Consider the following 14,530-nt stretch of genomic DNA (forward strand, 5'->3'; position numbering starts at 1 on the left):
CAGAAATATTTAATGGGGGAGTGGATTTGCTTTATTAGGGATTAGAGATTAATAACTATCATAATTAGGAAAATATTTGATAACAATGAATTGATTTTGTTCACAGGGGAGATACGTAAATTGATTGATAACAATGAATAAGCAGCAATCGTTTTTTACTCGAGATGTTTTGTACGAAAATTGTTTTCTTTAGCGAGGGCATAATAAACATTTTCCATTTATAATTTTTAATAGGGAGCTATAATCTTTAATAAGTAGTATAGAAGTATAGATATTTAGATATAGAGGGTTCGGTCTTGATAATCATAACCCGAGGCTTTGATTAATATATTTAGACATGCGTAAGTTTGTTGTACATCGTTTTTTAGGAATAATTTTAGGAGGTAGTATTCAAAATATAATACATTTATGCATGTTCTAACACGTGTATCATTTCCTTTAATAATTTATACAATCTTTAATAAAAAGTTGTATAGTGCGGTAATAACATTAAAAGTTGTGATACCTATATGGCTATATCATGTCTTTCGGTACCAGATTGTTTCATAACTCGTTTTGCTTATAAAATAACTTAACTCATAGCAATTCATATATAGGGATAAATAACTAAAAATTGAATGAACTATGCACAAATGTTTATGTTGTGTAATGAACTACATAGATGTTTATTGTATGTAATGAACTTTCAAATCTAGGTTATTGGATGTATTCGATCAATCAAAAGCGTACAAGTGACACCTTAGATAGTTGCCACATATACCCGGGTACATTCAATAACTGAGATTTAAAAGTTCATTACATACAATAAACATTTAGGTAGTTCATTACATAAAATAAACATTCGTGTATAGTTTATTACATTACCAGATACTTATCCCTTCATATATATATATATATATATATATATGAATTGTTTTCTTTAATCTAGTTATGTATCTCGTCGACAACTATACTTTACAATCTTTATCCAGCAATTTAAGTACAATAATAATTGTGTTGACAAATGACAATGACACATTTAAAAAACAATGCTAAATACGTAACCATAGAGGAAGTTAGTAAAAGGAATATTAGGAATTGTGGTTTGTTAAGCGTCATGCCGGTTAAGTTTATTCTTTAATTTCCTTACAATTGAAAAGGTCAAACTAAATTAATCATTTTAGATACACATAGAAAACCATATCAATGTTTTTTCTAAGATATGTGTTGTTTAGATAGTGTTGACATTTTATGAACCAATGAGGTTGGATCAAATGGTAAATATTCTGGCTTCTGAAGACAGAGGTCATGAGTTTGATCATTCTCTACTTAGGTAGAGATAAGGTCTGCCTACATTTTAACCTCCACATACACCGTCGAGATATTATGGCTCAAACCGCGAAAGGCAGAATTGAACAGTTTCTTTTTTTCTTTTCTAGTCTTTTTAATTTAAATGTATGTGATCTAATAACATATCCTATAACTTTTTCTGAATCATCTCCCAATGAACCTTCAAGATTATAGATAGCAGGAATCCAACATGAATTGTTTTATAAACCACGTTGCAGAATGAAATTTGTTAAATTTTTTGTAAAATGAGACAATAATACTTCTTGTTCTTGGTTCTTGGATTCTTTTCCTCGGAATATATAGTTCTTAAAAAGTAGAAATGAACAAAAAATGTGTCCATTTGGGCCCACATACATCCTTTCGCTTTTAATTCATGAAACCGGCATGCAAATTACTTATTGCAAACACCCCCACAACATTGTTACCCATCACCATCTATGTACAGTAGGCATCTACCATTGTCAAAGTTTACAATGACACTTTTGGAGAAATGATCATTTATAATCATTTATTTTCTAAATGATCAAATCTATTGACAGTAAATTAATTTGTGAAATTCGAACCACTATGATTATATGTAAGTATGTAATAACTTTTGGAGAAATGGAAAGTGCACTGCAGTGCATGATTGCCTAACCATTCAGACAATGTTATAATTGAATAAAACTTACGAGTTAATTATATGTAGATAATAATTGTGCATATTGTGGTTTTTAGGTGCAAAACAAACAAAAAAGATTAGTCATAATACTCAGTCACCCACAAGGAAGTTAAGTTCAAACATTCTATGCAACAAGTCAACATTTACAAAAATTCTTCTTATACCAGTTTTTCAATCTTTTTTGTTAATTACTCAATTATTGTGCTCTCCTCCAAATAGAACTACAAAAAGTATTGCATGTGTTCATGTAGCATGAGATCTTAACGCGAGACCCGTGCAACGGCCATTTTGATTTTAACCAAACAAGAGTCAGTTTTGTAAATCGTTGGCTTGGCCTATTCGGCTCTTCATTGGCTAGCTGGCTTGGAACGTCCGGTTAAATGACAAGGTACAAAGAGGGGGTTGGGTCCTTAGTTGATGATATGTATGTGTGTCAATATCAATTGTATTAACTCCATAGTGAGTTTTCACCTTTAAATAGCAAAAATTTGTCTGCTCCATATTGGGTTTACGACAACAGTTCCCTTTTCAAAACATAGTCGCGTAGCCGTTCGGGAAAAATAAGTAGTTGCATCTAGAGTATTGAACCGATGCAAACACGACCTGACCAGCGCACGCACAAACACGACCATTTAGGTGAATGTAAACACTTGATTACATCTTTGGCAATTACCATTTGAAAAGAAAACGAAAAGAAAAATGTAAACATGATAAACAAGAAATTTAAACTTGTTTAGTTTTTGTCTGAATGAATTTATACAAAGTAAGTAGGACTAAAAGATATCAAGAATCTCAACAATGAAGTGATTACACAATGGACAACTAGCTCTTTTAACAAAAAGCTCCCTTGAACAAAGTCTACAAAATGTATGTCCACATGGTATAAAAGCTGCTCCTTTATGTCTCACCATACATACACAACAATTATTATACTTACTATAACCACCACCACCACTATTATTTTCCACCTCCGCCACGTCATCACCTCCGTCCTCCACGTCATCCTCCTCCGCCTCCACATAACTAGATCCATCCACTTCCAGTAACGACATTAACGACATCCTCGGCTCACCACCGCCGCTGGTACTCACTTCCTCCCTCAAATTCTCCTCCGGCGCCGGCGGAACAATTTCCGTTTCCGGTACGATACTCGTGTTGTTATCCACCGGCGGTGTAATTTGCTCCGCACGCGCCGTACGGTTTTCGGCGGCGGTTAATGTGATATGTGAAGCGAGTGTAGGTGCGGTAGTTGTACAAACGGTTCCGGCGAGTCTTAACCGGAGTTTCTCCCGGAAAATCTTCCATTTCTTCTTCGATTCATGGTTTCCGTAAGTCTGATCATCACGGATTAGATCTAGAAGTGTCCGGTCATGAATCCGGTACGGCGGCGTTTGTTTTATCGATAATATTCCGCCTAATGTTATCCCGGCCGTTGATGAGTTACTTTCTCCGGCGAACACTTGTCTCAAACTCCGGCTACCTCCGCCGCCGCTGCCGTCTTCCATTCCGGTAAGTCAAACTGCCGTTACTTATTTTGCTACTTATAACGGAAAATAGATCTGAAAATATAATGTAAGAAATATAATTAAGCATATAGATACATATACATAGATATATATATATAGATACAGATAGATATAGTATGTAGAGACAAGAAAATAGAGATAAAATTTGAGAGATGAAGAAGTGAAGAATATACCAGTAAGACAAATGAATTGTGTGGAGTTGAAATTTTGTCAGTGTGTTGAATTCTCTCACTAAAACACACACAGTTTTAGTTAGAGAGAGAAAGAGAGAGGGACAATGAAGTGAGTTTTTATCAAGACGCGCTTTATTAAGACGATAGGATAGCAGTAGTTCAGTGTCATGTCGACTATTTATTGGTTTATTTATATTTTTATTTTATAATTTGTACGATTTCCAATTTAAATCCAGAGGTTGGCAACGAATGGATGGTTGATGGATTATAGGCGCGGCACCACCACTCAACACCGCCGCCAATACATGACCACGCGTTGTGGCATGAAACTGCGTGGTCACACCACGCACACCACCATCCACTTTCTTCCAATCATTGACTTGTGATTTCACCTTTTCTTTTGTTTTTAAGTTATTTTATTTAAAATAATAGTGAGTGGTCGGATGCCAACAAAACTTGGATGAGTGGTGAGTGAGTGGTAGAGTTGAAGTGTCATAAGGTGATTAGTTAGAAGTGAGTAGTGAAAAAGGAAGTTGGAGGTGGGTTACCAACCCTCTTTGGAAAATCTAAATCTTATTCTTTATCGAGTAATATTAGTGATAACTGATAACATTATTCCAATGTTTGCATTTTTATTATTTTATCAAAACTTAATATGTATTTGAATATTGTATATAATTTATGGTTATTGCTCTATTTTGTGCCTCTATATATGAAGATTATCTATACAACAAGCCTTGTTAACATGACATCCGTATAATAAGTTGTCATATGTCATTGATGCAAGTTTTGATAAAATACTAGTGAATGTATGTAATAGTAATAAAAAAAGAAAAAGAGTTGTCAGTACACCTAATATACACATTATCTACTTGTGATTTTGGTTGTAATAATATGTGTTCTTTTACGGAAATATAAAAAGAAATTAGATATACTATATGTTGTAATTATTTTAATAACTTACACTTTTTATATGGAGGATCCAAAGTTTTTTCTTAATACAATACAATGTTGTCAATAAGACATTATTTTTCTTCTAATTATTTATGGGACAAACAGACTTGCAGAATAAATTATGCTATACCTTATGGTCACATACACAAATATCCATATTATAATTCTTGTAAAAAGTCATACTTCTTGACTATGTATTACGAGTAGTTTAAATAAGAATATGCAAAGCAATTATATATTCATTATTTAAATGTATTTCTTATAGATAGCAACAAAAGATACAACTATCATCAAAGTACAGCACCTAATACATGTAATAAAATAATAATAATAATTATTATTACTTTTATATATGGGGTCAAGTATTCTGCTAGAAGCACCATACTTGCATGATTTTGGAAGAGGCGAAAGATTTTGTATTTATACTATGTGATTTTCATGGGAGGAAGTTTGTGAGGGAGAAACATGTTTCTTCCTTACTATTAAAAACATATTGGTTTTTCTCTTTATATATATAATAATATAATAAAATAATTAAATAATAAAATATAAATGTTAATGTTAATGTGGCGTTCTTTCTTTTGTCATTTTGAATTCATTACGAGGAATTAGGAGGTTCCAAATCTGTCTTCATCTAGATTTCATTTAAAAATAAAAAAATTATTAATTTAATTTATAATATAATATAGTAGCATATAAGTAACTTTTTAAATTATAAAATAGTTAAGTGTTTTAGGTTAAGTTATTGGTCACCGGTGCCTTGTGGTTTGTTACAAGTAGTTCGGCCGTTTGACCCACTCTCGGTTTTTTTTTTTCTTTTTGTGTTTGTCTTATGAAACCAACAAGGGGTGAGCTCATTTATCAGAGGTCTTCGTGATTTAAGGATAAAATCCAGACTTTATCTTACAAAGAAAATAATATTTTCATTCAAAACTTTTTTAAAAATTCCTTAAAATTTGTGATCAAATACTATTGGATAGATATTAGTTATTATTTTTATTATTGGATAAATTTTAGTTATTATTCGATTAGATATATATTATTTATTATTTTATTGGATAAACAACCATTATACAATATTTGTTGTAGTTTTACTTGTCCTCTCATAATCTTTATTATTATTATTATTATTATTATTATTATTATTATTATTATTATTATTATTATTATCATCTATCTATCTATCCATATTATAAAACAGTAGTTATCCTGACATTTTAAAGATATCCACTTTAACTCATAACAATTTTTAAACATTGACACGTAAGATTTTTCTTACGTGGCATCTCTACATTTTTTCTCACAATATATTTCTAAAATATTAATATAAAATCCAATATAAATCTTATTTCACAATATAACAATCTAAATCTTATATTAATATAAAATCCAATATAAATCTTATATCAAAATTAACAAAATATGTAAATCTTACAATCGACAACATATAGATATGCATCGAAATTTTATGAGTTAATTATATTAAAAAAGATAAGCAATACAATTCCATACTAACCCTAAATCTAAATATATATCTCCTTCGGTTTTTTATTTTAGTCTAATCCGTCCAAAATATAATATCTAAGTAGATTTTAGACATGTGCCCAACACTGAACACGTGACTTACGATATTATTAATATTAGATCTTCATACATTTAAGTCATAAAAGCTTATAATTTTGAAGATATACGGTTGCAATGTTATACTTTGCAAGTTGTAATACAATAATCACAAGTTCGTCACTGTCATTATTATCTAAGACATATTGATGAAATTGTTTGTTGTAGTCATTCCACAAGGCACATGCTACAATAATTTTCTTATTATATAATTTTTTTGAAACCAGATGTACTCATAATATGATATTATTATGAAAAAAAATTAATAATTAAAATATAAACATACTTATGATCCTGCACTTGATATTCAAGTATATGTCTTTGATCATGATGCGGGTCCATAACACGAATAGTTTATTTTCAATCATCTGTCTTATGATAATTAGATGACAACTAAGATTGTTTTCATATTTTTTGTTAACAATTAGGACTCTTGATTTGAGTGACAGTTATAACTTTAAACATTAATACTCAAAACTAACATATAAGAAGGGAACAAAATTTATACCTTTTTGATTGAAAGATAGAATGAATCTTGAATGGAATTAACATTGATTTTGTTAATAAGTCATTTGGTTTTGACATAAATTTTTGTAGACAATATTTCATATGTTGAAATTATTTTAATTAATTAAATGAGTGTAATTTTAAAAATTCCTTCAAATTGATGGCTATAATTAAATATAATCTAAGTATTCAGAGTTAAAAAGTATAAATTATTGATGAAAAACAAAAAAGTGTAAATTGATGACACTTTTTCTAAAAAAAATACTAATATAATAATATATTTAGATAATGATTATTAGTATTTCTAGAAAATTAAATAACATATTACAATAAGAGTATGCTAACTATACATTAGCTAAGGATACTTGTTACCTAAGGTCAAGCCTCAAATATATTTTCCATGAAGTGGGGGTTGGAGGTCCAAAATAATCTGATTAAAATTGTCTCTAACATGTTTAATCGAAACTCACTTTGCAAAAAACCAATGTTAACATCAAAAAGTTTAGAAAAATTTAAATTAACAACCGCACATCGTGCGGGTAAAAAACCTTGTTATTATATATAAAGGGAGAAAATTATACCTTTATGATCAAGAGATAACATGAATCTTAAATGTAGTTCATATCGATATGGATCTAGAATTCAATTAAGATAATTGTAAAATGACTCTTTGTTGTATATCGTGTTGTATTTGGGATAGAGATCTAGAGTTCATATTGTGTTTATATTAAATATTTATATTTATATTTTATAGTTATCTATGGTTTCTAGTGTGTTATATATATAAATATATATGGTTATTATTGTGTTTAAAATTTTTAGAGTTCAGATTATGTTTACATTAAATATTATTTGTAATTTATAATTATTTAATCTAATACTATACAATATGTGGATTTATCTTAGATACAACAAACAACGGAGTCGATCATTATAACTGTAACTTTTTAGTATTTCTTAATAAAGGGAACATCATATATCACCTTTCTAAACATCAAAATCACATATTTACCCACTTAAACAATATAATATCATATATATCCAAGCTAAATTTTAAAACTATCAAATTTTTATTAATCAACTCATTAATGTTCTCACATTTACCCATTTTCTTAATTAAATTCAATAAAATCAATTTTTATGTATTTAAATATTTTTTCCCTCCAATAAATAACATACATTGCATTTTATAAGATAATTTTACATTGGCCTAAAAATAGCAAAAGGCTTTTGACCATTACAGTGAGCTCGGCCGATTGTTTTTTCTTTTTCTTGCAATTAATTTGTCATATTAATCTACTCATTTATGTTTCTAAATAATAAACGTAATTTTATTATAGCTATGAATTTATTGTTGTCGAATACTGGAGATTTAGTGCAATCTTTTTCTTTTGTAATGAATGTTATACATGAAACCTAGTAGACTATTAAGTCATACACTAATAAGGTGCATGATCTGTTTAGCATTGTCATATTAAAACTTTATAATTATTAAATTTTCATTGTCCTTTAATACATATATATATATACACACATAGTATTTATAATTATAGTTATATCGTACATATTTAAAGTTGAAATAACCCTATAAAAATGATAGTTTTATGTTATTATTATATGAATTAAGGATAATCGAATGATCGATGGGGTATATATATTACAATGAAGAAGGAAAAATGTTTCTTGTGATTATATAATCATATATATAGTTAGTCCAGTAGCTATCGTTAGACTATATGCCTTATGCTTATCATGATAGATTTTAATATTTAATATTAATTTAATGAGTTTATTAATGAAATGGGTAAATTTGATAGTTTTAAGGTTTAAATTGGTATATATGATATTATTTTGTTTAAGTTGGTAAATATGTGATTTTGATGTTTAAAAAGGGGATATATGATGTTCTCCCTTCTTAATAACCTAATATTTATTTTCAGGTTAGAAGTGGTCGACATTTATATGTGCAAATATATTTATTATTATTTATAGGAAATGCTAAATACAGCCCTAAGGGCTGTATTTAACGTGCATAAAAAAACTTATACCTTCCATATTAAAATCACGCCCCCTAATTTTCATGGTAAATATACAAACAATTTATGCACCTTAAACACAGCCCTAAGGGCTGTATTTAGCAAACTCCTTATTTATATATATATAAAAGAGGGGTTGGGGTACATTTGACATCTTTAATCCCCCACATTTAGCCTAATACTTTTTCCTTATTAATCTTTTATTTCTTTAATATTTATTTAATAAAAAATGACTGACCTTTAATAACAAAATATTTATTATATATATATATATATAGAAAAACTCCTCACATATTCTCAACCTTATGAAAAAACTTATGTAAAAAATGACTGACCTTTAATGACAAAATTATGATTATTATTATTATTATTTATAAAAACAACTTTTATTATTATTATTATTATTATTATTATTATTATTATTATTTAACATTAAATTCTTATGTTATTGTTATTATTATCTTTTTTAATTTAGTTTGTTGTCAATTATAGGTTTATTATGGCTTCTTCTTCAACAACAAAAAATAAGACAACATTAGTTCATCTTGAAAATCTTAAACCAACACATGTTAACCATCATCTACGACTCTGTGTTATGCATGTATGGACTGCTTCAGAGTGGAACAACCCGAAGAAAATCAAAACGTTCGAGATAGTCTTTGTTGATGAATTGATATGTATTTTTCAAATTATATGCTCTAAACTTTTTGTTTCTCTTTTTATTTAACTAAAGTTAAAAAAAAAGGTAAACTGAAATCAATATTTATATGGAGTTAATTTTCATATGTTTCTTCTTTAGCTTTCATATTGATTAAGTTGTGATATTGGCCATATACTTTTTATTTTTTTCTTTTTATTTAACTAAAGTTGGAGAAAAAAAAAGGTAACTGGAATGAATATTTATATGGATTTAATTTTCATATGTTTTTGTTTAGCTTTCGCATTCATTAAGTTTTGATATTGGTTATACACTTTTTGTTTCACAATTATTATAAGATTTATATATCTTGAGACGTGGACGGGCCTGAGCGCTAGTTATATAATAAAACTCATGAAAAGTCAAATTTATAAATTAGAGAAAATTAAAAAAATATGATTGATAAGCTATGAAAACTTTCATTTTAATATAATAAAAGATATAAATATAGTTATGCATACCAAAAACTCTTCCATTTTTATTATTGCTAATGATATCCTATTGATGTGGGACCATGAGATATTTTTATTATGAAGTCATACATTACAATGGTAGGTGGTTGGAAGACAAGTTGCACAGTTACCCCCTTTTGAATAGCAATCCTGATTATGCTAAATACAACATTTTGTGTCTTAAGGGTCGAGGAATTACTATTAACGATTTTCCAAACCCGTTTCAGAAGTCGCACAACGTCGGAGGCAAGAGTGTGACCTGGCCTGCAACAAAACCATGGTCCTTTAGCCCAACAAGAGGGGACACTCCTGTTAAGTCTACACAAGCGTGTTTCCCCCTTCCCATCTAAACATAAGAATGTCCCGTTTGGTATAAGGTGGACCGACCTTCCGAGGATCAGTTAAGAAGTTCACAGGGGCCTTTTTTTTGCAGAGATCTCGGCTCGTCTAAGGACATCACATAACACATCTCTCACCCAATCATGCCAATATTTAAAATGTGGTAACTCTTTACAGTGTATCGCGTGCTCGTGGAAATAATTGAAACACGCTTTACGACACACTATACATGGCTTATCAACCGGGAACAAAGGTATTATCGACCGGTACTTAAGGATAGCACGATATTCTGTAGCCGATATGTGTTGTCCTAAGCCTTCAATAGGGGTGACAGACACGAAATCCTGAGCATGATGGGCAATCAAACAATCAAAACAACTATTTATTACAGGGGGATAAAACAAACTTCTCCTCAATCCTCTTAACAATTTCGCTATATAAGCCATTCACCATAATGTTTTGGGCTTTAAGAGGGCAATGTCTTTTATATAGAAACCATCGATCAAGATCGAAAAGAGAACTATATAAAAGGTCTAATGCCTTCCTGTAATTTGAGTCTATTACACTCCCATCGTTTTCACGGAGTATATGGTCTTGTAAACTCCAAGATCGGGCCCTTGAAGCCACGAAAGCATACAAAGAGGCATCCTCGGTTGTAAAAATCCCTAGACTGCCAAACCGGGTTGGAAGAGAAGCCAACCTCCATTAGAAGTCCCCAAAAAAGGCACCCCCACAAACAATAATATCCTCTAATGCTTCTCGGAGGCCCTTATCGAAAACAAAAACAACTTCACCAACAAACGAAGGTTGACATGTTCGAAGACCAAACCACAGTTTAGCAACACTCATACAAGAACGAAGCAAGATAAGCTCGCTTTGAGGGTCCTGTAGCCGTTTAAGGCTCTCCATCAACTCAACAACACAGCTTGCTCATAAATCAAATAGGATATATATAACGTAATTACATGTATAGAATCTATAATCTATAATGTTTTATATAACATTTTTTTAAGTTATAAGTTTGATCTTTATCAGTTATTTTAAACATCTATGCTTCATAGAGAATCGTTCATTTGAGTCTTGAATTTTTTTTGGAAACCAAGGGACAAATCATGGCCATTAGATCATCCCATCAATGGCCATTATATCATCCCTTCCAAACTACTTTCCTCATTTAATTTCCTCCCAGCTAATGAAAAACACACACACACACACAATCGGACTCTCTCTCTCACCGGCTTTTTTGACAACGACGACGACCGCCACCACCACCACCACCATCATTCCCGACTAAGGTTGGCATAACAGGTCACACGAACCTGTTAAGGTCAAACACGAATACGACCTACTAACAATTCGTGTCATTTTTTCTAGACACGAAACGAAATATAACAGGTTACCTGTTAAGGAACCTGTTAAAAACCTGGTAACATACATCTCATCTTGGTTAATAAGCAACAACACAACTTTTTCATTCTTTCAATTTTACAACACCATAAACTAAAAATCTAATGAATTAGTAACATACAAAATTGGATAGCTATAAAATGACGTGAATCAATGTTATGACTTTACTTTTTGTTACTTTAGTGACAATTCACAAACAATAACCCATAAAAAAAAGACTAACATCAAAGAAACAAAATCCAAGTTAACTCATAAGCACTTCGATAACAAAAAAATAATAATAATCTAATGTTAGAGTACATTCTGAAAACACAATCAGTTTAGATAACACGAGCACAAACATCTCGACGTAGTGGTAGATATGGTCGGAATCTTATCTGCAAAGTTATCATGTCGGAAATCTAATGCGAGAAAGATCGGAAAATCTCGCCGTGAAACATCTTCCATCTTGGTAAATCTGGCCGTAACAGTCTTAGACTCATAATTATAGATGTGATTGGAAATCTGATATGAAAAGTTGTAGTCATAAATATGTGGTATATCTGGCTGTGAAAGTCATAGTATATATACATATTTAAGGGTTGAATTTTTCAATTGGGAGATGTATTATTGGTGGTTAGATTTATGAGTTACATTTTTTATTAGGATATAAGGAAAAAAAAAGAAGATGGAAGGAAAGAGTGAAGATGGAGGACTGATGGCTGAGAATGAATTAGATCTAGGTTTCACCTTTTAGTAAGTATATTATTATCTTAACAGGTTTTAACATGTCTAACAGTTCTGAACCTGTTAAGACATGAATTTTAACAGGTCCGGACTTGTTAAGACACGAAACCTGTTAAGATTAAACACAAAACCTGTTGAAAACAGGTCGTGTTAACAGGTTTCGTGTCAAAATTGCCAACCTTATTCCCGACCACACACACCCACGGACGCACACCGACACACACACTTACGCGCACTTTGTGTCTCATCTCCGACGACGGGATCTTGAACCACCGCCATCTCCACCTTTATTTCTAACCGGAGACGGCGACCACCACCACCCCACACACTTTCATTCTCGCTCTCTCTCCCCCTCCATCTCTTTCTTTCTCTAGCGACGGCAACCACCACCGCCACCACCATCATCTTTGACCACCACCACCAACACACCTTTTTACAATCAAGTTTGATTTGGTATTTAGGTTAAGCCAATCAAAATTGATTGGTAATTGTAAAACACATTTTGATACGAATGAACACATTCCAGTATGCAATCAAGTTTGATTGACAGAATTCAATCAAATTTGATTGCATACTGGGAATGAAGATGCGTTTTCTTGTTACCAATCAAGTTTGATTGACTATAGCCAATCAAACATTACTTAACTCAATCAGATTTGATTGGAATTTGATTCATTGGAGAACTTCATTGGAGTAGGTTCGACAACGATGGTTATTATCAGTGTCGATGGCGACGGAGACGAGAATGACAACAACAACGACAATACCAATTTTCGTCACCTTGTTCGACGGTGATGATTTTCGCAAGAAAGTTTTGTAAGTTGCTTGCTATAGCCATTTCGATAGTCGGAGTATTTTTCAGTGTTATTCGTTGGAGGTATGTTTCGATTTGATTTCAGCGGCTGATTTTGATTTTAGGATTTGACCGACGGTGTTTTGTGTTTGGGGGAGAATATGATAGATTACAGAGCTACCCCCGCGTGTTTGTGCCTTGGTGGCGGTGGTCGCCGCCTTTTTAATGGATCCTCCCGATTACAACTCATATTTTATATAACTATTTTGCTCTATATATTTATGTCCTTTATCTTTGAACTCTTAAAATACATATAGTACCACTTTCACATTAAGTACTTACACTATTTGCTGATGTGGTTGTCGTATCGCGTGACTACCCTAGTATCTTTAATATATATTAAAACAAAACCATTAAATTCCAATTTAGAAAAATATGGACCATTAATTGAATTTTATTTCTCATTTTCAACCATTAGATCATTTTGATGATATCATCATTGACTAAAGAATTAATCAATAACATTTTTAGTCCTCATATTTTTATATAAATCTTTATAAGGTCTTTTAGTTTTGTTTATTTTAATTTAGATGGCCTAAATAAATATCATTCTATACTTTGTTAAATATATATTTATAATAATAGTACTTCGTACTATATATCTTGGGTCTTAATTTGATAAGTGTATAAATTTAAGTTTACACTTTTTATGAACATCAAGTTAAAATTTTACCTTTTCTTTTACCAACTTTTACAAAGAGTAGTTGATAAATACGTTGTCTACAAAAGTCATGGTCACAAGTTCTAATCTTCTTACCGCATGAGAAAGTTTATAATTTTTCAAACTAACATAATACTCACACAATATATTAGGATAGATATGGATATATTATGTCATAAAAAGTCGTTAATATTGATTGAGAAATACATAATATTGCGAGCCAGTGGTGGTGGTGGACAGCGGCGGCAGCTGCGGCTATTGGTGGTGGCAGTGGTGGCAAATACTATAGATTATTGATGTAAAAGGAGTTTATTTTAGCAGCTAAGGAGAGATGTTGTAAATTAATTTCATTAAAGTTATTATAAGTATTTCAAGTAAATATTTATAAAGATGTTTAAAATAGTGAATAATAAGCAAGATTGTTTTGGGGTTATCAACTAAAAAAAAAGAAGTAGATACAAACGTTTTATAATGTATTTTCATAAAGACATTTTTATTTAGTGATTTTATCTTTGATACAAATTCCAATAGTGTTTGGAGAAAAATAATTTGTATAAAGAAAACAAATGCTTTATAATGCATCTTGTTT

At 30.7% G+C, this 14,530-nt stretch overlaps 1 protein-coding gene across 1 annotated transcript; it reads right to left on the reverse strand.

Annotated features, from left to right (window-relative positions):
* Positions 1 to 2,701: 2,701 nt before the first annotated feature.
* Positions 2,702 to 3,793, reverse strand: LOC122607729. Its single transcript, XM_043780755.1, has 2 exons — positions 3,690 to 3,793; positions 2,702 to 3,549 (listed from the first exon to the last, which is right to left on the reverse strand). The coding sequence occupies exon 2, from the start codon at positions 3,493 to 3,495 to the stop codon at positions 2,764 to 2,766; it is 732 nt and encodes a 243-aa protein (XP_043636690.1). The 5' UTR covers positions 3,496 to 3,549; positions 3,690 to 3,793; the 3' UTR covers positions 2,702 to 2,763.
* Between the last annotated feature and the right edge of the window lie 10,737 nt (positions 3,794 to 14,530).

The sequence above is a fragment of the Erigeron canadensis genome, chromosome 7, assembly GCF_010389155.1.
Source record: "Erigeron canadensis isolate Cc75 chromosome 7, C_canadensis_v1, whole genome shotgun sequence".
In the NCBI taxonomy this organism is placed as follows: Eukaryota; Viridiplantae; Streptophyta; class Magnoliopsida; order Asterales; family Asteraceae; genus Erigeron; species Erigeron canadensis.

Coding starts and splice junctions, on each gene's coding strand:
- LOC122607729 (XM_043780755.1), bottom strand. CDS start 3,495: ATGGAAGACGGCAGCGGCGGCGGAGGTAGCCGGAGTTTGAGACAAGTG.